The 24,085-nt window shown below is 29.4% G+C and overlaps 1 protein-coding gene across 1 annotated transcript in view; it reads left to right on the top strand.

Moving 5' to 3' along the window:
- thw (chitin-binding domain protein thawb) overlaps window positions 1–18,000 on the top strand; it is a 114,095-nt gene extending 96,095 nt beyond the window's left edge. Inside the window, exons 4-7 of the mRNA XM_011499896.1 lie at window positions 11,383–11,515; window positions 12,404–12,519; window positions 12,889–14,958; window positions 15,022–18,000. Coding sequence (XP_011498198.1) covers window positions 11,383–11,515; window positions 12,404–12,519; window positions 12,889–14,958; window positions 15,022–17,484 — 4,782 coding nt within the window. The 3' untranslated portion in view covers window positions 17,485–18,000. The remainder of the gene's footprint in view (window positions 1–11,382; window positions 11,516–12,403; window positions 12,520–12,888; window positions 14,959–15,021) is intronic.
- Window positions 18,001–24,085: the final 6,085 nt, after the last annotated feature.

Genomic DNA, 24,085 nt, shown 5'->3' with positions numbered 1-24,085 from the left:
CTAATCGAATTTTAATTCTTTCATAAATAAAATATTTTATTAGAATAAAAATTAATTTATACGTGTAAAACATGGTATTTTAAAAGCTAAAACGAATAAAATAAATAATTTCGATGTTCCGTACAGTCGATGACGATAATAAGAACTAAGTAAGAGAAAAATTTTGATTTCATTTAAGATTAATTTTTTTTACTCGAAATTTTTTACTTTTCAATATTAAAAAATGAAAAATGAAATGTCTAGTATTAGCTTCGTATATTTCAAGAAAGCTCAAACATTGAAATAAAAGGGTTGAATTAGATTAAAAGTAAATATAGTTTTTCGCATTGATATAGCAATCTATTTTCAAAATATGTATTTTGAATTGAAATTAATTTGATGTTATGATCAATACTACTATTTTTTTTTTTTATTTATATATATGTTCATATTATAAATTCTTATTATATATTATTTATGAGACATGTTTTTCTTACAATATGTATTTATTATATTTTGAAAAATTTTAAATATAAATCAATAGTATAAATTAATTAAATTGTTGGTAATCTTTCTAATTCAGCTTTTTTTTTTAACCCGTATAGTAAATAATATAGTCTTTAAAGTCTTCTCACTCCATAATTTTCTACACAGGCATATATAGACACATAAGAGACACATAAGATACACACACAGAGACAAACACGCACGCACACAGACACAAACACGTATATATGTATATATATATATATATATATATATATATATATATATATATATATATATATGTATTGGTACCATGGTTTGAACAATATATTATTTAATATACGTATGCATATTGTCGACGGTAAGTAAAATTTTTAAAGATATCAATTATTTGGCCAGGATACGAACGAAAAATCGAAGAAATATTATAGAAAGACGTACGTCTCTCTTTTTAATAGATTGCATCCCTCAAATAGTTATTTTATTTTTTTACTGAAATTTTAACGTTGCTATTCTTGGTTCTTTATCATTGAGCAGATTTTATAAATTATATTTGCAAGTACTGATAATTATTTTATATGTATTTTATTTAAAAACAACGTGATATTTATAAGATAAATAAGAGTATTATAATTCGTAAGGATCAATTTTTATTTAAAACACTGACCTTTCGATTATTGAAGTTTTAATAATTTTATGTCATAAAATTGAGTAGAAATTTTAAAAATTATTATTTGCTCAATAAAATCATATATAATTTTGTTTAAATATTTATCAATGTGTAATGTTATGCATGTTGGCTTGGAGTGTGTACATCCGCGCTATAGAAGTATTTTCAAAGAGTCAAAGAGAGAGGACGACGCAGAGGGAGAATGAGAGAGAGAGAGAGAGAGAGAGAGAGAGAGAGAGAGTGAGTGAATGAATGAATGCAAGAGAGAATAAGAGAGGAAAGCGCCAGAGCTTCCGGCGGCGTTCATCAGATTGGCAAGACAATGGGATATTTCATGATGCAATGGTATTATGGAATCGACGTACCATGGGCCCCCTCCCCCCGCCCCCTACTACTGCCACCGAATTCACGCGCACAGATACGAAATTTAGCAGGCCACGCAATTCCGTTTCTTTTTCCTGCTCACTTATGTACCAGCTCGACTCCATTCCTTACAATTTATATTATTCGTTTGCGGAAGTCACAATTATTATCACGCGTGAATTGTAATCTTAATAGCTGCTCTGTTAAGAACTGCTCGTGAAATTTCAAGTTCCTTAAATATACGGCGCAACTAATAATTGAAACATTGTATAAGTGGATTTATTTGCCTATTTTACGGTTTTTAATTTTTATCTGTTTGGTCTAGTTTTTCCGCAGATGCTGAATATGATTTTTACGCGCGTAATATTATAAAGTTGAAAAAGGAAGGGAAAATAGTTGCGAGGCTAAATTATTAAAAGTCCTTCAATATCCAAATAGTTATTTGCCATTATAATTTAAATCTTTTAATTGTGATATGTATGTATATATGTATATAAAAAATCTTTTATAATCGTTTGCAAAGCTTAACCAATGGTTTGGTAGAGTACAATATTTTCAATTTAAACTAAGTATAACAATTAGATTTTATAGATATTTGATATTTGATATTTTATCCTGTAATCTTGGCATGTAAAATTATTATTACTAAGTATTATTACTATGATATTATGATATTATCCATTGATTGCAAGTATTGATTTTTGCAATTTTAACCTTAATTTATATAATGCAAAGCGATTTCAAGAATAGTTTATCAAGTCACTTTTAATTATCTTAAATTCAATATCCAATCGATTATTGGTTGAAACTAAATAAAATATGAGCTCGTCAGTGTAAAATAATCGTAAAAACTATTTTCACTCGGCTGGAAAATCAATGTTTCCGTCAACAAATTTGATAAAAATGTTTTACAATAAGCATGGAAAAAAAAAAATTAATAAAAGCAGAGGGGCAATTAATTGCTAATAATTAAAGTTTATTACTATTTACAAAGATTCCATGTGCTACTTGCACAACAAATTATGGCTCGAGAATTACATGGTTACCGATAAAGATATAAAGCACCACGAGGCTTTTGATTGCTTTAGAGCAGAGTCAATTAAATTCGGAAATGACCCGCAGATAAAGAGCTTCGCCATTATCTCATAGTCCTGCGTATATGTGCGTGCAGTACATCGCGGAAGCGTATTCTCGAGGACGTTAAAATCACTTCCTACATTTTACTCAGCTCATTAAAGAGGCGTGGGTACGCCTCGGCTCATCCTCATCGGTCTGTTACGTGTTAAACCTTTCTCCTATGACTCTCTTCCACAGCTTATTTCTTGCTTTGTTTTAAAGTTTATCCTTATTTTACCTCGGATCAAATTCGACATTGCAACAATGTTATTAAAGAACCAATTGAATTGTAAGATTTTGTTTTATTGTTTAGCCTAGCAAGAAATGGAAAATTAGCTTAAAATACGTTGCTTGCAAATTTAATGTATTCTCATAAACACTCGAACAATGTTATTATATGCACTGATAAAATCACCGAGTAATTACTAGCTATTCATATATTGTTTATTAATTATTATTATATTAGTAATTATTATGAAATGGAAAATATGAAACTAGCAAAAATACACAATATACATCCGATCGAACATTAAATGTCTCATTCTTCATGTTTGTATCATGTTTTTTACTTTCTATGTATTCTGCAGGCACGGAACATTTTTTTATATATTGAAACGAAATGTGCAATTATTAATTGCAAACTAATTGTGTGGATCGTTAATTGTAATGTATGAGAAAAAAATTATTTTAATAAAGAATATATTTTGTAGCCCTATTTTCCGTTAGTATATTGAAAAAATTTTCAACACATACTATATACCTACACTTTAAAACATTAATACTAATAAATTGTTTCATTAGAAATGCATTTAAATTGCATAAAAAAAAAAAAAAATCATTTTCTTTATAATTAATTCTATCTTGTTAGATTATGATAGCTTATGATAGCTATTAGGAATTACAGTGTCTTGCATTAGAATTTTGATAATTATGTTGGTTATTATGCATGATTAATATTATAATTAAGTTGAGAACATAACTATCAACTATTTACAATTACTTGAAATAAAAAAATTATTATTAGTTTTGCTAAGATATCTTCATATATTATATTAATTAAAGCCCAACATTAGTCATATACAAATAAACTTTATAGCATTACAGCTGCTGTACAGGCTTTTCTTTATCCTTTTGAGATAATCGCAAGTTTTCGTTACTTCAAAAGCTGAAAATCTATGTGAAGGAATATGTATTGTACGCTACTATCAGTAATTTTATCTTACAACAATAGCATCTGGAATGAATTGTACAATTTTTGTCATCTATAAAAGTAAAGGAGAAAGGATTTTAGTAATTACTTATTTTTAGTAATTAAATTTACTTATTACTCAATTACCTGTATTTAGTAATTAAATATTTTATCATTGCCATTCCTTTTATATCGATTATAACGATTTGACTATGTTTTGTACATAATATAATAGAATTTTATGTAATAATACATATTTATAGAATAGTCGTATTGATTTAAGCAATATCAGATGATTTTTCATTCATTACACGATGCTTTGTAACGCACTTTCGAACTTGGTATTTTATTATCTTGATGCTACGCAATCTTATGTAGAAGATAGCATAATAAAATATTAAATAAATCATTGGGATTTCGATATTATGTTTGATTTTAAAATTCAAAATAAAATTTCGTTTAGATATAAAAAATAGAACGTTCGTTATTCGGTTAAAGATTTTAATGAAAATTTGAATATTTTCCCGACAATCATCGAATTTCAATAAATTTCTCAAACTAAATCAATTTGTAATATATATATATATATATATATAATAAAATAAAAAATAATACATTTATTAACGCTAAATAATATACAATTTAATATATGTTTATTAGTTTTGCATTGAGCACTTAGGAATTAGCTATAATATCGGAATACTAAAAAATTGAAATAGACTAATAATTAAAACTGGGATTAAAAAGGGATTTGGTTTCTCGAGTCTCACGACGGACGTTATATAACTGGTTTGGCCTTGCGTAAACGCGAGCACGACGATTTATCCGTAATTCCGGTCCATAGGAGCAGCCGCCCTTCTCGCACAATGAGAAAAGGTACGGGAAGGGTACGTACGTAGGCACGCATGCACCCACGCACGCACGCATGCACGCAAGAGGTTAGATCCAGAGCACGATTTGGTTGCGCGTCGCTCCTCTCCTACCTCCTCTTCGCCCAACCTCATCCACCATACGTTTCCTCGGAGAGTTGGCAAACCGTGACCGCATCGATTTAACGATCGTTTAACTCATATTTCACGCTGCGCTGGACACGTCCCCCCGTTACCAGGATCCTACATTTCACCCCACTGCCGCCGCCACCGCTGTCGCCGCCACCGCTACCACCGCGACCGTCTATCCATACGATACCAACAGCGATAATATTATCCAACATGTGCATTACGCGCGGCATTCTCATTATCTTCGTTTTTTTTTTCATGCCCTCGCGGGAGCTATGTACCTCGGTTATCTTGATTTGCGCGTCATGTCGCAACGATATTACCCATACGAATGCCACGCTGTTATTGTTTCTTGCAATTTCGTCGACGAACCGAGCTCTGTTTACATTACGTGTCTGCATGGATTTTAATTTTATGAACCCCAACTTGCACTTAATGGTTGTTTACAAGAGTTTTGTAGACGAATTTTGTTCACGTTTTGCATTATTGTGCATCGGTGCCGATGGATTTCATAATTTTGAAAATTCTTCCTAAATCTTTTCGTTCGTTTTGTCGGCATACGCAGAAAGTCATAGACAATTCATTTTATATCATTAGATTTCATAATACGATTAAATTAATTTCATGCTATGCAAATTTACATAAAATTGGATGCATCGATTTCACAAAACTTCATTGATAATTTCATCAAACTTAATGATTATTATTACCCTCGTTACATCCGTTATTTTATCATTCTGTTAAGATACTTATGTACGTTTAAATGCTCTTTCTTGGAATGAAATATCGAAATGATAATTGTTCCGAAATTCTACTGTACTGTACGATAAGTGCAAAAAAAAAAAAGAAAAAAAAGAAAAAAAAGAAAAGATTTATTTTCATATTGTATCTTATATTGTTACATTCAACCAAGATTAGCTTTAATCATTCTATTTTCATAAGTATTTACACGAATTAATTCTCAAATACAATATTATAAAATTATTAAATTGTATGCTACAAAGTTAATTAAAAAAAAAAAAAAAAAAAAAAAAAAAAAAAAAAATTAATATTCTCGCATATATTCAGTTAATTAAATAAAACAAGACACAAAACACGAAATAATTTGATAGCCTTAAAAATATTTTTGAACTTACAATATATAAACAGTATTTATATTGCTTATTTCTGAATAGAATTGGACTTTTGATTTTTTAATAATATATTAAATAAATAATATAAAATGATAATACGTTATTTTATATATCTATATAATTGTTATGATGTATTAATTAAGAATGTGTAGAGAGCGAGAGAAAATTTGTTGGCTTAATTTAAATTTTCTTTGTCAATAATACTATATGCTAGTGTAATTCATTTGCCGGTTACATCGTAAAGTTACTACAAGAAATAATAAAGTGCTTTAATTAGAAAATTGAAAAGTAATTAGGATACGTAAACAGTAAGCCAAGAAACAACAACCACTACAAGTACAAGAAAACTTTTTAATTACTTGTGCGGAAACATTTACCTCAACTAGAGGAAGAATGAAAGAAAACCTTTGCTAAGTTTTGATTAAACATTCCGCTAAAATTACACATCAATAATTCAGTATCCATTATGAATTAGGTTTTATGAATTTGCTTATAACCCTCATAAAATTGAAATACCTTTATAAAATTGGATGCTATGTAATCTTAAATTTCTGTAAACCCACTATAGTTTATTATAGTAGTCTGCTAAAGCTCTTGATTAACAAATTGAGATAAAAAAATTAATATATTGATTATATTATTCACTTATTTATTTACATCCTTTTGTTCTTTCAAAACACGGAATTATGATCTTATTACTTTGACACAACTTACTTTAATCTCATTTACATTGTTAAAATATCTAAGAAATTTTCTTATAAATATAAAAAAGTATTAAAATTGTCTTACGAATCATTTAGAATATTAAGCGTATTAGTGATATTTATTTTACCTATTTCTTTTAATGTATTTGACAGATTTATTAAAATAATTAATTGCACTATAGGAATTTTATTTACATAATTAATTATTGATTGTCAAATATGGATTAATAATTTAAAATTGAAAAATATTTTATATTTTTGATACAGGACCATATTTATGTTAATTTAATAAAATTGCATTACCCATACTTCTGTTTTACGAATTAATCTTAAAAAAATCCACGCACTTTATGGAACGTGCTCGTATATATTTAATTTAATCATCTAAACTATTATAATTTTGAATATTATTCAAATATACAGAGAATACTCTGTAAATAATATTTATTAAGATATTAATACATTTCTCTTTCGTAGGTGTACTCGAATAATGATATAAGAATACTATTTTATTAATACGAAATAATTTGGGATTTTCATTTCTAACTGAATCGAAATCCATTACAAAAATTGTTACTTTAACAATCATAATACCAATCAAAGGATAAATAATATATTAAAATAAAAAATGAAGATAATACGATAAATTATATTAAATACGTTTCGATTGAAATATATATTTAATATAAAGACTACAAATATTTCAATATTTTCAATCAAAGAGAGACTTTCACGATCGCATAACATTATTTACAGTAAATTTATGTTTCGTATATTTAATGCTTTTTATAAAAAAAAAGAAAAAAAAAAGAAAAAAAAAGAAAAAAAAAAAGAAAAGAAAAAGAAAGAAAGAAAGAAAAAGAAGCATTCTCTTAATAGCAATTTTTAGGAAAATAATATTATGGACGGTCCTGATATATTTAAGTTGCTGCATGAAACATCAGTTACTTCTTCACTTAAGCAATTTAGAAAGCAATTAACTGACTAAAATATTTCTAAAAATAAGTTTCATTCTAATAGTCGATATAATGTACTATAAACTTAATTAGTAGAGCGTCAATCGTAATTATTTGGATGTATTCTGTTTCTTAAAATTTAAATTTAAACTCTAATTACTGACAAGATCTTCGCTTACCTTTATTTATTTATTTATTTATTTATTTTAGATATATAATTTACAAGCAATACTATTGCTTTCTAACGTATTATTTTATAAATGAAAAGCGATAATTCATTAATCTTAGCTTACATCCTATAAATTTTATAAATACTTTTCATCTTAAACGTCTAAAATGTATAATAATACTACATGTAATGAAAATTAACTACCCCCGTACAATAACCATATAAGTTTTCCACTCTTTTATCCGTCCTTTAAGGCTTGAATAATGATTGAGATGGAGAAATATTAGCCAATAGATGGCTATACCTCGCTATTTTCACTCGCTCCATACACGGAATACCTAGGAATGTCCCGCATAGCATCTACCATGTTATTATACAAAATGGGCCTTTCCCTCCGAGACCTTCGACTCATCCCATAGTGATGCAGCACCTAGAAATTGGAGCAGAGAGCCGCACGACGACGAACCATGATGGTTGTATTCGGTGACCTGCATTCGTTGCACTGCGCTATTACCATTCACAATTTCCTCTTTTTGCCCTCATTGCCAATTCTGTGACTACTATGAGACTCTCCAGAGTCTTCTTTGCATTACTCATGAGGTCGAATACGAGAGAAAGAAAAATTATGAAAGCAAATCGGTTGAAACGACAATTTGTTTTCTATTTGAGTTGAACAGCGGACGTGTCTGCAAGATTAGATAGCATTAAATAATCAGTTTCCTAATTTCAGTAAAATCAAATGCTTATTAAAGATAAGAAGTCTTCGATTAAGACATTTATTATGCTAAGAAAGTGCTATTATTGTATAAGGATGAATATTACATTTCAAAAGAATTAATTACTACTACATATTTTATTTTAAATACCTTTCAATTAATTTTTTTTTTTTTTTTTTTTTTTTTTTTTTAATTCAATCTTTCATACATTTTGAGATTTATCAATATATATATATATAATTTAAGTGACGTATAGTTTATTATCAATTGCTCATCAATATATCAACTTTATATAAGTTATTGTTGTAATTTTATTTAAGGATTTTTGCCGTAAGACTTATATTTCCTCAAAATCAAACGAAAAATTAAAAATTTATACGCCTTTTTTCGATTTTAGATGAAAAAGCGTTGAAATAAAAATATCTTGCAAAAATAAAATAGTCTTAATTTATATTCAATTGCTTTGTAAATAAAATAGCTATTAAAAGCTTATGACTTATTCGTTATATAATATAAACATAACTAAGTTAATGTTTCATTTTTATTTTCATTTTAACTTGTACGGATACAAAATATGAAATCGAGTGACAGAATATGAAAGCATGAAATATGGAAGAATTTTATGGTTTATGGCGAGATCCTTAAATTTTTAAATAAGTTTCACTTTTTAACTTTTAATCTTATATCTAATATTTTTTAATAATATTACACTAATGTGTAGTCATTTGTGTATAAAACAAATTTTTATGAGAAAAATTTTCATTCATTTGTTTAATAATATACATTAGTTGCGGATACTACTTAGAATAATTTCCATTTTGAATGATTTATTTATATTAAAATACTTTTAAATTCACAATTTTCTTTGTTGCTTAATTTTCAAAATTAATTCATCGTTTTTTATTCCTTTTCCTTTTTTTCCTTATATCAGCCTTTTCTCTATATATAAATTAAAAAATTAATGAAACATGCGTATTTGTATCGATTCTTTTCTCTTGAAAACAGAACATGAAAATGTTTGTATTATATAATTCATAATTGCGAAAAAAATGGAGAATTATTTTGATGTAATTTTGAAAAAAAAAAAAAAAAAAACTATAAGTTTAACATAATGTTGGCATTAACCAAAAAATGCATAAAAAATTCTTAAAAATATGAGTAGTTTACAATAAGTATTGTGTATGTCAATAGTAAATTTTGTGAATCTTTGGAAAATAATGTATTTGTGCCTTCGCTTCAAACTTTTTAAATAATAAATAGAAACATATTTTTTAATTATATTCATTTAAGTTATATTCACTACTTTAAGAATATTCTATCTTTGATGATTATTATTATTAGAATTAAATTTCTCATTATTAGGCTTAAAAATGACGATTCATTAAAAATTATATAGTATTAATTATTAAATGAACATTATCTGAATAATATACTTATTAAATGTGCAGGTAAATCATTTTCATTAAGTATTTATTGTATATTGAAATGATCACTTTAAAAGTAATACATTTTTTATTTAGATCCTCTTACTTATTCTTAGTAAGTAAGGCTATTTAAATATAATTATAATTATATTGATTAATATATCTCAATAAAAAATCTATTTCCAATTTTTTAAAAAATCGCATCAAATTAAATTTTAATAGATTTAGATATTCCACAGATAATTAATTCTAATAATTAATTAAAATACCATTTGAATATAGATATTTAAAAACTTTAATACACAATGAAAATGGTTAAATGATTTTAATGATGAATATACTATCTGTAGCCTACGATTATGCAGTATGAGCTACCGTTGTGTTTGAAAGTTGTCATTCACCAGGGGCATAATGACTGCTTATATTGCTTATCGTTATCATAAAATCTGTATACATATATATGTGTATGTGTATAACCATATACATGTGAATTGAAACTTATACGTAATATATGTTCTCAACTCCATTCGTAATAAGTTCCGAATGAAGTAATATAAAAAGAATGTATTTCCTTTTTTTCATAAACAAGGACCAATGCATAGTACAGTAGCGCTCGCTTAATGAATAGGCAGCTCACACTTTCGCATTACTTTCATTCAAACAACGTATTATGATCATAAGAGTGCAATGATTCACACTTCATTTTAAAAACCGAGTATATTCTCACATTGGGCTGCGTGATTCCATTAAAACAGTAGAATTACTACTAGTTTTAGAGTTAGGAGATAACAATTCTGTGATAACAATGAGATAGCTAACGTACGCATGAGACAGAGAGAGAGAGAGAGAGAGAGAGAGACTTAGATGAGAGAAGGATTATTATGTCTCTTTTCTAACAATGTGTGTTTAAAAAAAAAGTTACAACACCTATTGAGATTGGAAAGGAAGTCTTCTAAAAATATATTTTCGTCAATATGCATACGAATCGTTATTGAAACGAGAACGAAATATTTGTATTTGCAAAAGTTGTATAACTTTTAAGACCTATTTTTTGCTCATTTATTATATAAAATTCACTTCCGAATTCTGTTTGTAAAAATTTATATATAAAAAAGATAAATGTCGAAGATAAATATTAGAAAATTAGGGCTTAGATTGTTGTACCGATTATTTCTAGAATTTCAAAAGTATTCACAGCCTTGAATTTTGTATGATGTTCGAAAATAATTAACGATAATATATATATATATATATATATATATATATGATATGTTTGTACTATTCATAGAATAACGTGTTAAAGGTTTCGATAATATTTATTCTAAATAAGAAATTTAGTATTTTTATTCGATTAAGGTGTGTATTTATAACAATCTATAATTTCTATTATTCTTACTCAATACTTTCTTGGATGGATAAATTTCATATTGAATGCGCTTGCGCAAATTATGATTACAATGTATATATTGTTGATTCTAGAAGTCAAACGATGAGGAAAGATCGAGATTGCCAGAATTCCTTTCTGAATTGGATGTGGCGAGTGCTGAGGCATCGGTCGAGGATGTCGCAGCTCTAAGGAAAATTGTGAAAAGACTTGCACCGTCAAAAAATGGCGAGTACTCAGTGATGAGAGCTTCTATTGCCTTTACATCTATTATTATACTAATGTTTAATCATTTTTATAGATGTTTAATCACAACATTTGCTTTTTGTCGTAATAGATTTTGGAATCGAAGCCGATTTTACATAATGGCTTAAAAAAACGAGTCTAATGGATCAATCGTTTTTATAAATGTATAGAGTATTTTATTGTCTTAATAATAAAAGTTTCAAAGATTATATTCTTCATTTGTTATATGACGTATTTAAAGTAACATGACAATATGATTGATTCAAAAAATAAAAAATAAATAATAACAATTAATATTATAATGGGTTGATAATTAATTTAATATTATTTATGCGGTTTTATTGACACAGCTTATGAAATAAAATTTTTTATTCGGTTAATTTATTTTCTCAAAGAATTCTTATTTACTTAACATCATTTAAACTATATTTGTTCATAGACCCATATAAGACTTTTATAATTTACTGCTGATTTCAATAAGATCTTAAACATATTTTAAAAAAATGCATTCGTTATACTCTTTCAATTCGTTATAATAAACTATCTTATAAATAAAGCAGATCAATAATTGAAATTGAAATAAAAATTTTCATTAATCAAAGAATTATAATATTGTAAATTATCAATTAAATTTTTATAAATTAATTGTTAATTTTGAATTCATAATTAATAAAAAATTCATATACTTCTTAAAGCTTCAAACACTTCAAATCTCATAATTAATTAATGAATTCCTACGAATAAACTATGCACGGTAATTTATGATAAGATAGCGATAATAATAATATTAAACCAAAACCTTCTTATCAATGAATTCATAATAATTTACATTTCTTAAGGATTTTTGATAATTTTTGTTATTGATTTCAGAAATAACAGGACAACCAGGTGTTGATTATCCTGTACTTACTACGATTCCTGTTACTTCGTTTAGTTGTCGAGGTCAAAAAGGTGGCTACTATGCAGATTTGGAAACCAACTGTCAAGTAATATACTTAAAAATTCTGAATTATTTATCCGAATCAGTTTATGGTATTTATGGTATTCATAAATTTGTATGAATAAATACATTGTTAATTCATACTTACAAATAATAAAATAAATCATTTCTTTGATATTTTCAAAAAAAAAAAAAAAAAAAAAATTTCGTATTATTTATAAACGTTATATTATTGTTCATATGGCAGTATTGTAAATCAATAGATTATTTTTAAAGAGAAACGAGTTTTAGTTAGTTTAATATCATTATCATTAAGCCATGAATTTTACTATAATCAACACTGGCTTTCATAAATAATCTTATTATACTGTAATTCTTTAAATTATATAATATTATATAATATATTTATTTTTAGGTATTTCACATATGTGACAATGGGCGGAAGATCTCGTTCCTGTGTCCAAACGGTACTATTTTCCAACAATCGCAGTTGATTTGCGACTGGTGGTTTAAAGTCGATTGCAGCAAATCCGTTGATCTGTACGAACAAAGCGCTGAATATCTCGCCGAGGAAGAACGAAAACGAATTGAAAACAAGAAAATGAACTCGGAGTTTCATAGATCGAACAACAACAACAACAACAACAACAACAATAATAATAATAACAATAATAACCGACAATTTTATCAGAGTACTAATTATGATGGACGTCAGAATGGACGAATGAATCCTTATGGTAAATCAGCAGTACAAAATCAATTGCAAAACAGTCAAAATACAAAATCTATTCAATCTGTCGATGCAAATCAAATTTACGAAAAACAGAGCGCTAAATTTAGTAGTCGAGGGACAGTTTCTGGCACGCAGCATATCCAGGATACAATAAGGGCAAAAGACGAATATAGTAAGCCTCAAAATGATAGGCAACAAAATCAGTTACTCTTTAATGATGCAAAAGATAATCAAGCGAATAGTTATGATCACAAGGACTCGAGCAAGTATTACAATAATCAATTAAAATCGAGCCAAGAGGACGAATATTACGGCTCTGCAGCTAATGTTAATACCCAGCGCGAAGATAAGCACAGTATTATTAAGTCATCGGTAAAGCCGCGTACTTTTACACGACCGAATTTTAATTTTCCAATTCAAAAGGTAACGCCAGCCTATACGGAAACAACAACCTTCCGTACGTCCACTGTCAGTCCGATTCGTGAGTTCCAACACTTAGCCGAGAGTGCAGCGTTCGCGTCGAGTCGTGGCAATCGATATAAGTCTCATACGGCCAATCAATTCAATGGCTTATATTCGAGTAACAAAGCCTCGGCCTCAACTGTCGATATGCTTCAGCAGCATTCAACGATTTCAACAACTCTGGATTCTTTAAAAGATCGAGATGGTCCACAGGCTCTTGCGCGTTCCAAAGTTGGAATTCCAGTATATCCGGGACCAACTTTTGCACCCATTTATAAACCTCGAACGACAACTTTGCCATCCATAGATGCACCTACTACGATTAAAAAAGAGTACGCGAATAAGGATAGCCATGCGCATCAATCAACGACTTATGCAAATTATGAGACAACCACCACGTATCCTGAGTACGCTACTACTGAGGCGCCAGTTACCAACGCTCCAAATACGTATCGCAATAAAAATTTTCATGAATTCTCAACAACATTAAAAAGCGACAGCTTTAATACAGTTATATCGACTACGCAAAATCCTTATTATACTAGAGACATTTATAAGGAAACAACTCCAGCTCTGACTACAACGATAAAATACGATAATGACGAGTCAGTTTTACGATTTAATGAGAATCAGGCAAGCTCGCCCACTACGTTGACACCAATTATTTATAAAAATAATTATAGCCCGAATTCTATAGCTTCGAATATCGTTGATGATGATAATAGCGCTACAACTGTTGCTCCCAGTGTTTCTGAAAAGATTGACCTACAAAATGAAAGATTCGAGCCCTCAAAATATTCAACAAAGAATACCCCAAAAGCTCAATCGCAAACTCATATTCAGAATCTGATTAGTATGACTACCGAGAAGTCGAATCATAGAAATCATGATTTTACAGCTACGCGTAGGACACCGAGTCCTTACGATACGAGTGTAACCTATCAGCACGGCAAAATAATATCAACTCTCGGACCATATATTCCTTTTACAAAAAATTATGCATTTACAACAAGTGGCACAACGATTAAACCGAGTCAATCACCATCTAGCGCATATTATAATAAAATTTCGAAAAATCTTGCATCAAACTCTAAACCTTCGCAAAGTTTTGACTTTTCAAATCCCGGAAAGTCAGGAAGCAGAGCAACTTATTTGCCTGAAAAGACCACCGAAGCTACGCACATTGTTGAAAAAAATAATCTTGACAGTAGACCTCTAAACGAACGGGAACACGCCTTGAATATGCTAAAGTCTCTCCAAGGTCTCGAAGATAATCTTCCTAATTTGAACATTAATAATCATAATAATAATAATAACCATAATAATAATAACAACAACAACAACAACAACAACAACAACAACAACAACAACAACAGAACGGGATTAGAAATTCCAAGTTCCTCCGGGCCATCTACGTTACACTCGCTGGCATTATATTTTGCTAATGCTGACGACAATTCTGAAAAACCAACAGATTCTGTTATTAATGTTAAATATGCCGAAACAACGATTAATCCGATTGAAAAGAAAAATACATCGGTAATTGAATTACCATCGAATATTTTGACTCAACATACCATAAGCTCATACGCCGAGCTTTTCAACTTAAATAATGCGCTTGAAAATAATATAACGGACGATGCAATTTACGATAATAGTGATGAAAATTCAACGGATGAAGATACAAGTGATTTAGATATACAACAAAGCGAAGGTCCATTGAGTGGGGTAAAGAAATCTAATAATACTAAATTACGAGAATTAGCACAAGTTTTTACGCAAGCATTGTCTGCTTATTTACAAGATCCAGACACATTTAAGAAGGTTTTAACCGAAATAAGACCAACCGAACCCTCGCAAAACATTGAAAATGAAATAACAACCACGTCCGCAATAACTACGGAGGATTATCCATCTGTAACTAAGGAGAAAGATGAAGTTTTGGATTTTTCGGATGACATTAATGGTATACGAAAGAGAAGACCGACAACTACTACTGTCGCATCCGAAACAACTAAAGAACCGTTTGACATTTTGAGAGAAACGACTTATCAGCCATATTATACGGCTGATTACTTCTCAACAACAACGACATATCCCGATGAATCGTTGAACGAAGCTCAAAGTGGTTATATCCATAACCAAGAATCGTCAAATTCGGATGACAATATCGCTTATAAGGTCAATAATATTTTTGATGCGAAAAAATTGAGCCAAGCGAATAGTTACAAATCTGGTAGCAATGATTTGAGTAGTTCGAGCAATTCTCAAAAATATTATGACAATTACTTTCCGATTAAACAAAATAAGCATAGCGACTTTCAAAATTATTCTGAAAAACCATACTCTCCTTATGGCAAATATGTCAAACCTTCTAATGCGACGCCCATTAGTGATAATTACGTTGCATCATCGACCCCAGCGACTTTCGAACTATTAGCCCCACAAACCTTTGCCTCGAGCAATCCAAGTAGTAATATAAACGATAAAGTGTACGATCATTTAACACCGCCTATAAATAAAAAATTATTACCTGTCAAAGCCGGTAATTCAATTTCAAATACTAAGGCTAATGGCGAGACACTTAATAGTAATATTACGCCAAATCATAAGAGCCTAGAAGAAACTATTACTACTTCTAGACAGCCGTTCCGAATACGATATTACGATACAACGCCGAAAGAGCATTTCGATTCCACTGTGACTGAGAATAGTATCGATTCGAGTTACGAAAAGGATTACGATAGTTTAGTTACGAAAACGGAGAAAGTAGCAATTAATCATCGATATACAAATTCACCGAGTAATCATCATTGGACATCTTCGCCCACGGTCACGCAATTATGGGAAACTACGGTGTTCATTGATCCAGAGCATATTAATCGTGGATTGGACGTTGATTCAAAAATACGACAATCATTCGACGATTATAGAGTCACTACGCCTTCGGATAGAAACGTTTTGCAGAATAATGGCGATAGTAATGCAGCGACGCCACAGCATTTTGCCAGTGAGCCTTCAACACCATGGCAATGGGAGTCGAATAGTAACGATTCACCAACAGCTTTTACATTACTACCCAACATCTACTCGAATATGGAAAATACAGCTACTCCGACGTCACCTTTTACGACGAAACCATCGAGCGTAACAACGATTACATCATCGACTAGCCTAGTAAATGCCATACCATCGACCGATGATAATTTGCCGACCTTAGTCACTGTCTATAATGTCACGGAGAACGAGATTGAAAAGGCCCAGCAGATGTTTGGCAATTTAAACGAAACGAGCTCCAACACACTGATGAAAGTGATGAAACAAGCTGATAATAATGCCACCGTACGGCAACTCGTACTTTTATTAATAAGTCACTGCAACGGGCCCATGAACAAGACCATGGAGCAGGAGAAAGAACAGCTGTTAAATGCATTACTGAAGATGCCTGTAAATGAATTCACGAAAGAGGAATCCCGCGAACTCATTCGTGGCATTAGCCATTTGCAACTTCCAATTGGAAGATCGAACGGCGAGTTGAACAAGCCAACCACAACGTCGACATTTACAACGACGATAATACCATCGCTTAGTGAACCGTCGGTGACGACATTCAGAAGCCGCTCAGGTCGCAAATTTAAGACGACGACGGACAAATCTTACAGCAAGCTTACGAATAATATCGTAATGGAAAAATCTGAAAAGTTAGCAACGTCGGAATCAAGACGAGCTCTTGCAATCGAGGAGGAAACTGCTTCCGATAACAGAGCACTCGACCTTCTCAGGTCACTTTACACAATAGCTGCCAAATGGGGTTGAATCGCCATTTATCATCTGTTCTGTCATTGTCTATTCTTGAATATAGTTTATACTATACGCATGGAAGTGAAACTATCAATGTTATTATTATGAAAATTTTAAAAAAGTTGCTTGCATACTATTATAATGAGAATTAGTGTTTTAATTTTCATGAATATGTATCGCCGTATTATTGTAAACGAATGGAATAAAATGCAAAAAATTTTAAAATAATATTATAAATAGGATATCATGTATAATCGAATAATCTCGATAGAAGTTAAATATTGGCCAGATACATATGGACTAAGTAATTTGTAACCGTATAATAATAATCTAGAAGACTCGACGATCGACGCTTCGACAACAGTAATCTATAAAATAATCGATAGTGCACATTAAGCGCGAATGAAATGCATTAAAAACTAGATATGCGCAATTATTTGTAATCGCATGTTAATTTTAATAATCATATTTGATTGGAGTAATGATTGTCGTTGTTTAATAATCGTGTGGAACAAAAGTAAAATTAGACTCTGAAAAAAAATATACAAACCAGAAAAAATTATCATCCAAGCTTGAATCTTGCGATAGTTAAGAAAAGAGAATTCTTGCGTATATAAGGTCCGCTCCCCCCTCCCCCATCCTAACCCCCACTCCCTCCCTTTTTCTCTCTCTCTCTTTTTTTTTTTTTTTTTTTTTTTTTTTTTTTTTTTTTTTTTTTTTTTTTTTTGATAGCACCTTAAAATAATCAATTATTATTACTTTTATATATTTACATTGAAAGAAGCTTTGTGTAAAAATTTTTCACGTCTTATGCATGGATTATCGCAATTAATGAGATTACTTAGGAAAGTTTCTATTTGAAAGAGAAATAAAATAAAATGTGTAAACTCCAGTGACTGTTAAAAATGCTCGACTAAATTGCTCGATAAAAGCAATATTCTAAAAGTTAACTGATTTCATAAATTTAATGTATATAAAATGCTTGTTTTAAGTACAATACGTTCGTTCACGCTTTGAAATCTTTAGCTTAGAAAGCTTAGAAAAAAGAACGCCATTTACAATAACGAAGAAAAGTACTAGAATATCGCTTGAAATGAATAAACATTTTGTATTCCTCGTTCCTAATATATGACTCGTTATATTCTGTTCTTTGCGCTGGGGCAGCATACCACAGAAAATACCACATACATCTATACTTATTATAGTTAATAAAAAAGATGTTCTTTAACATGCATTGCGGTATATGTGTCAAAATATTACATAAAAGGTCTTATTGTTACTAAGTACTGAACTGCTTTTTAATGATGATTATTTTCATATTATTTCATTTTAAACGAAGCGACAAATTCTATGTTTATTTTTAAAACTGGCACTTCGGTTTCAATTAAATTCGAAATATCTTCATCGATTTATGTAGATTTAATGAAGTAATTAAAACTATTTTTAGCCTTCAGCCTGCATGAATATATAAGCTTTTGCAACATAAATTACTACAAATTTCAATAAGAAGTCGAATGATTTATTTTATTATTATGAGTCAAAAATTTTCGGGCTTAAAGAGAGTTCGGGCCAGAGTATTTATTATCTTAACATAAACAGGACTTTCAAACTTTCAAAAGTACCACGTTATCAAGAAATTTCTTATTTTTAATTTTAAATCAATTAGTTCATTACATAATAAAAACTTAGCAGGCTGAATATCCGCCATAATAAAGATGTTAACTATATAAGGCCGATAAAATCAAAATTATTTATTTTTTCCCCCCCCATAATTATTTTAATAAGTTAATGTTCATTGAGATTGGGAGAATAATGTATTATGACAAAAAGAAGAAAGAATAAAAAAAAAAAAGAAAAGAAAAGAAAAGCAAAAAAAGATGTACGGTGTTGGTTATACGAAAATTAAAGAAAATTCATTTTCGAGGAAATTATCTTGTCGTCAATTTCAATAATGTCAATTGTATTATTATTATCGATTGTTTTGTTATTGAATGGTAATTATTCTTTAAAAAAAAAAAATAAAAAAAAAAAAAAAAAAAAAAAAAAAAAAAAAAAAAAAAAAAAAAAAAAAAAAAAAGCACGCGCTCAATAAATAGATTTATTCGATACGAATGCATGAGATTATGAAGTAGTTATATGGAATTTATGTAAAATATATTTGTACAGAATGTGAATAAATAAATGAGGGTTTTATTATAATAAAATGTGTTGCAAGTCTTTAATGAATTTCACTTTTTATGAAATACATACATACCATTATCTTATAAATGATCCACTTAAATGTTAAATAAATTTTCCTTTTTTATATCCTTAACTATTTATATTACAACGATATTTAAACAATTTTAAGATGACATTAGATAAATTAGACAATAAAATTATTATGAGTAATAATTCAAATTTATGAGTTTTTATCTATATACCACAATTTAATTTTTTTTTTAATAGAATTTAATTGTAATTTTTACCTCTCGTTACATTTCAATTAAACAATATAATAAAACTAATTTACCTACAATCTAATTCCAGTAAATGCATTATTTTCAATTGAAGCAAAAGGTATTTGTTCGAAGTATAGTGATGTAATTCTTGGCTCCAACTGCCAATGCTTCAATAGCTTAGTTTACCGCCCGCCCTAGCAGACGCCCGGGATGATGATAAGTGGAAGGGGACTTGTACAAGAGTCGCGAGAGTTGATTACTACATACATTTATTATAAAATTAATTACACAATTTACATATGGATGTTTTGGAGTCTTCTTGAGTCTAGTGTGAAGATACGATTTCTTGAATGGTTTCTTGATTGGGATGCTTCACTACACAAAATGTTCTTGAGATCGTTAAGTTATGGTGTAGTGCCGATCAGTGCCATCGGCCAGCAAGAACGAGTAGGTTGCGCGGACAATGTACTTACAGTGATGCAGTACCTTGATCTGATCCTGGCTTGATGAGTAATTTACCACAAAGCATGCGGTAAACACTAACGTGCGTGATCGTCCTTCCCCCGTCGGTGATTCAATACTAAGGTTGATGTATCTTCTTCTGGTCAGTGGATCCTCGCGAGTACTTGCTGTCAGTAGTTAACCAATTTGTACGGGTGCGTAAAGTTCCCTGAACACTTGGCTTCTCAACGCGGATAGCCCTTTTCTAATTGACTTTTCCTTCGAGATAGCCCTTGGATAGCCCCTTTCGCTGTATTGTCCCTACCTTTTTTGAGGCCTCTCGCCATGACTCCCCACTCAAGGAGCTTCTGGTCTTAATTTTCCAATCAGGGCGCGACGCTTTTCGGCGGCATTATCAATGTGCATTATCACGCCCTTTCTTCACTACAGAAGAAGATTAGGCTTAGACAATGAGAATATTGAAGAAGTATCTCTGGCGGAAACGCATAATATGGAAAATTGCTCCTCTCCGGGCCTCAGCGTGCTGAGGGGTTGTTCCTTGGTCAAGCGTCATCGTTTGGCCTATGCAAGCAGCAACATTTGTCGTACTTGACAACAATGCATGCGTTATCTGGTGACATTGAAGGCACACGCGAGGCGTAGATCGTGGAACGTAGCACGTGCCGAGTTTCGGGTTGCAATGGATTTTAGAAAATGCTTTTCACTCGATTTTTTTCAAATATCTTAAGCCTGAAAATATTCTCGCGTAAACAGGCTGGCGAGATTTTGATGGTAAATAGCATTGGTCGTTTATTGCATTGAAAACAACTACTACGTCTGTAGTAATTATCAATAGAGAAATAAATCAATAAAGTGGCTGTTTACGAGTAATTATCAGATGTACTAAGCTTTTCGAGCCTCCAACGACTGTGGCAAGACTTTCTTACATTTTATCTACGTCTGATATTTTCCATTATGATAGCCGTTGAAATTTTCCCGATTAATGCAATTCGAGAGATTTTTTTTCACTCTCGAACAGTATTAAGATATTCAACTCTATCTGCTGTGTGGACTGTACCACCGAGTGACCTTGATAATGGACCGAAGGGCTGTTGCGGATTGATGGGTCGCAATGTGAGCGAGAAACGAATAGCCTCCTGATTTTTTTTTAATAATTGCAGACATGAGATACGAAATAATGAATTCAAAATAATCAATTTGTCCTCTACCGTTATTATTATGTAATAGTATGTATGAGCAACAGTAATAACAGCTATTCACTTTTATTTAATAATAATAATTATAACAATTTATTTTTCATATTTTAAATTTAACTGTGACACGAAGAATCGAGACTATATAATGTCCAAAAAATTTATAATCTATATTTTATGTTTTATGTTAACGAAAAGTATAAATATTCATTTTCGGCGACTGATGAGATTCTTTTTACTATTAAAAAAAAAAGTAATTTAACGTAATTTAGCTAAAACTGTCTATAATTGCTTCAAGTAACGTAACGTTAATTATTGAATGCCAATTGTCTGTAAGAAGTTTATTACTTCTTATATATAATTCAAATATTTCTGATAAGCCGCTACGTGCCAGTACCTTAATGTGGATTATGTATATTTTAGTTTCTATGTAAAGACAAATTTTTATTATCTATAACCATTAAAGAAGTGGCGCAATAGTAATATATTTGTATGTACCACATATAATATTATTTTAATGTAAATTTTAATGAAAATTTGCATTAAAATAATCTTTATTTATAAGGAAATATATCTTTGCTTTTCTTTAAATTTGCTTAGATGTTTGGGTAGCAGACAAAATTCAACTATAATTGAATAAATAATTTGAAGATAAATTTACTTGAAATTATGAAAATTAATTTTTCTTTTTCCAATTGTAATTGTCATTGTAGGCCTCATATCAGTCGCCTGACATTTATTTTAAAACGAAAGAGTAAAAATTTATTCATATCATAATTAAGCAATATTTAAATATTTATTTACAAGGATGTTTAATCTACGTATTTAATCAACATTTTACTAACCTGTTTAATTATCTAATAATTTAAACTTTACTGTACATTATTTTATAATATACCTTATAATATATTATCGTATAATTAAATTTTAATTCTTTATTTCAATTTCAATGTTGCTTCATTAAGAGAATTTTTGTTCATATCGTTTTATTTATGTTTCTACAGGTAAAAAAAATCAATGGAAAAGTAATAGAATTTTTTAATCACAATTTGTAAATCAATATTTGCGTAATTATGGTGAAAGTGTTCATTATCCGATTTGTCTCGATTAAGGGTGAGTTGAGATTATTTTATTCGAGATTTTATGATGATGGAAGATCTGGCAAAGGCTGCTGTCATTTATTTACGTGCAATGACGTTGAGAATAATTAGTTTAATCATCTAACGTTGAGTTAATTTCTTGTATATAGTTGTTGAAATCCTGGAAGGAGATTTTGTCTACTTTAAGTATCCATCGTTAATTTTTATTGTTGTCGTTGTTATATTCATTAGGGAAAATATTATTTTGAAGGTAAACTAGTTTTGAAAGGTACTCGATAAACGCTGGCATTTCATAGTGACACAAAATGAACGGATATCTTAATTTTTACATATTATTGACCAACGATTTGACGAGTGAATGGATGATTTAGACTGTTCGATCATTTTTGATAAGTATTATTGTTTGATTTATTTGTTGAATTCCTACAGTACTTGCCATTTGTAATTACCATTGAGTGCTGCAATGTTCATAAGCAACGTAAGTAAATAGTTTTTATCGTCGTAGTGACAAATCGAAAAGTAGATGCAATTAAAACCGAACTTAACTGTAATATTTATAAATTTCGAGGTTTTTAGTGAGCATGAACGTGTCCTTGATTACATCGTATATCTTTATAAAAACAAAATATTACAAATTTTATTCCCTAAGTTCAAACGTCAATAATAAAGGATAATAAATATGTTTATATCACTCTTACAAAAGAACAGAATTTCATATTGGATTTGCAAAATCTTTACCACATTTCAGAAACGTAGTACATCGATAAAAAAAAAATAAAAAAAAATAAGTAGAATAAAGCCAAACTTTATTGACATACTCTGAAAAAATACATCATTGTCTATTGAATTTATCCAAAAGAAATTTGAATCGGCTATTAGTTGTATTGTTAATAGTAAACATTAGAGAGACGTTTATTTTCAATTATTGTTCGACATATCCAATTTGGAGTAACAAAGATCTAAACAGTATTATACAGAATTATCATAAATAACATTGTAACGAAGTTTACTTAGAAAATCCATAACATCATTTATTGTACGATTCTAAAATTTAGAATAAGAATTACAAATTACAAGAACTTAGACAATTTGTGAAAATAATGTCTGAAATAATATTCTGTATAATAATATGTTAAACAAATATACATTTGCAGATTGATTAGAAAATAAAATATTAATATTCTTACACACGAAATAACAAAATTATTAAAAGAACAATTTGTAAAATTTATGTATAAATCGTGAGTATATATTAATATTTTTATTATGAATATTTTGACTATATTATAAAATGACCGTATAGTAAATTTGGATTAATATTACTTCACAAAATCTTTATATTATAATATTTTATTAAAATTATAAAAATGCAATTTTTTACCATATTATATTTATTTATCATCAACTACGCCTTAGTATA

The sequence above is a fragment of the Ceratosolen solmsi genome, unplaced genomic scaffold (assembly GCF_000503995.2).
Source record: "Ceratosolen solmsi marchali unplaced genomic scaffold, CerSol_1.0 scaffold41, whole genome shotgun sequence".
NCBI classification, from domain to species: Eukaryota; Metazoa; Arthropoda; class Insecta; order Hymenoptera; family Agaonidae; genus Ceratosolen; species Ceratosolen solmsi.
Note: the sequence above shows the minus strand (reverse complement) of the source record. Positions and strands in the feature narration are given on the sequence as shown.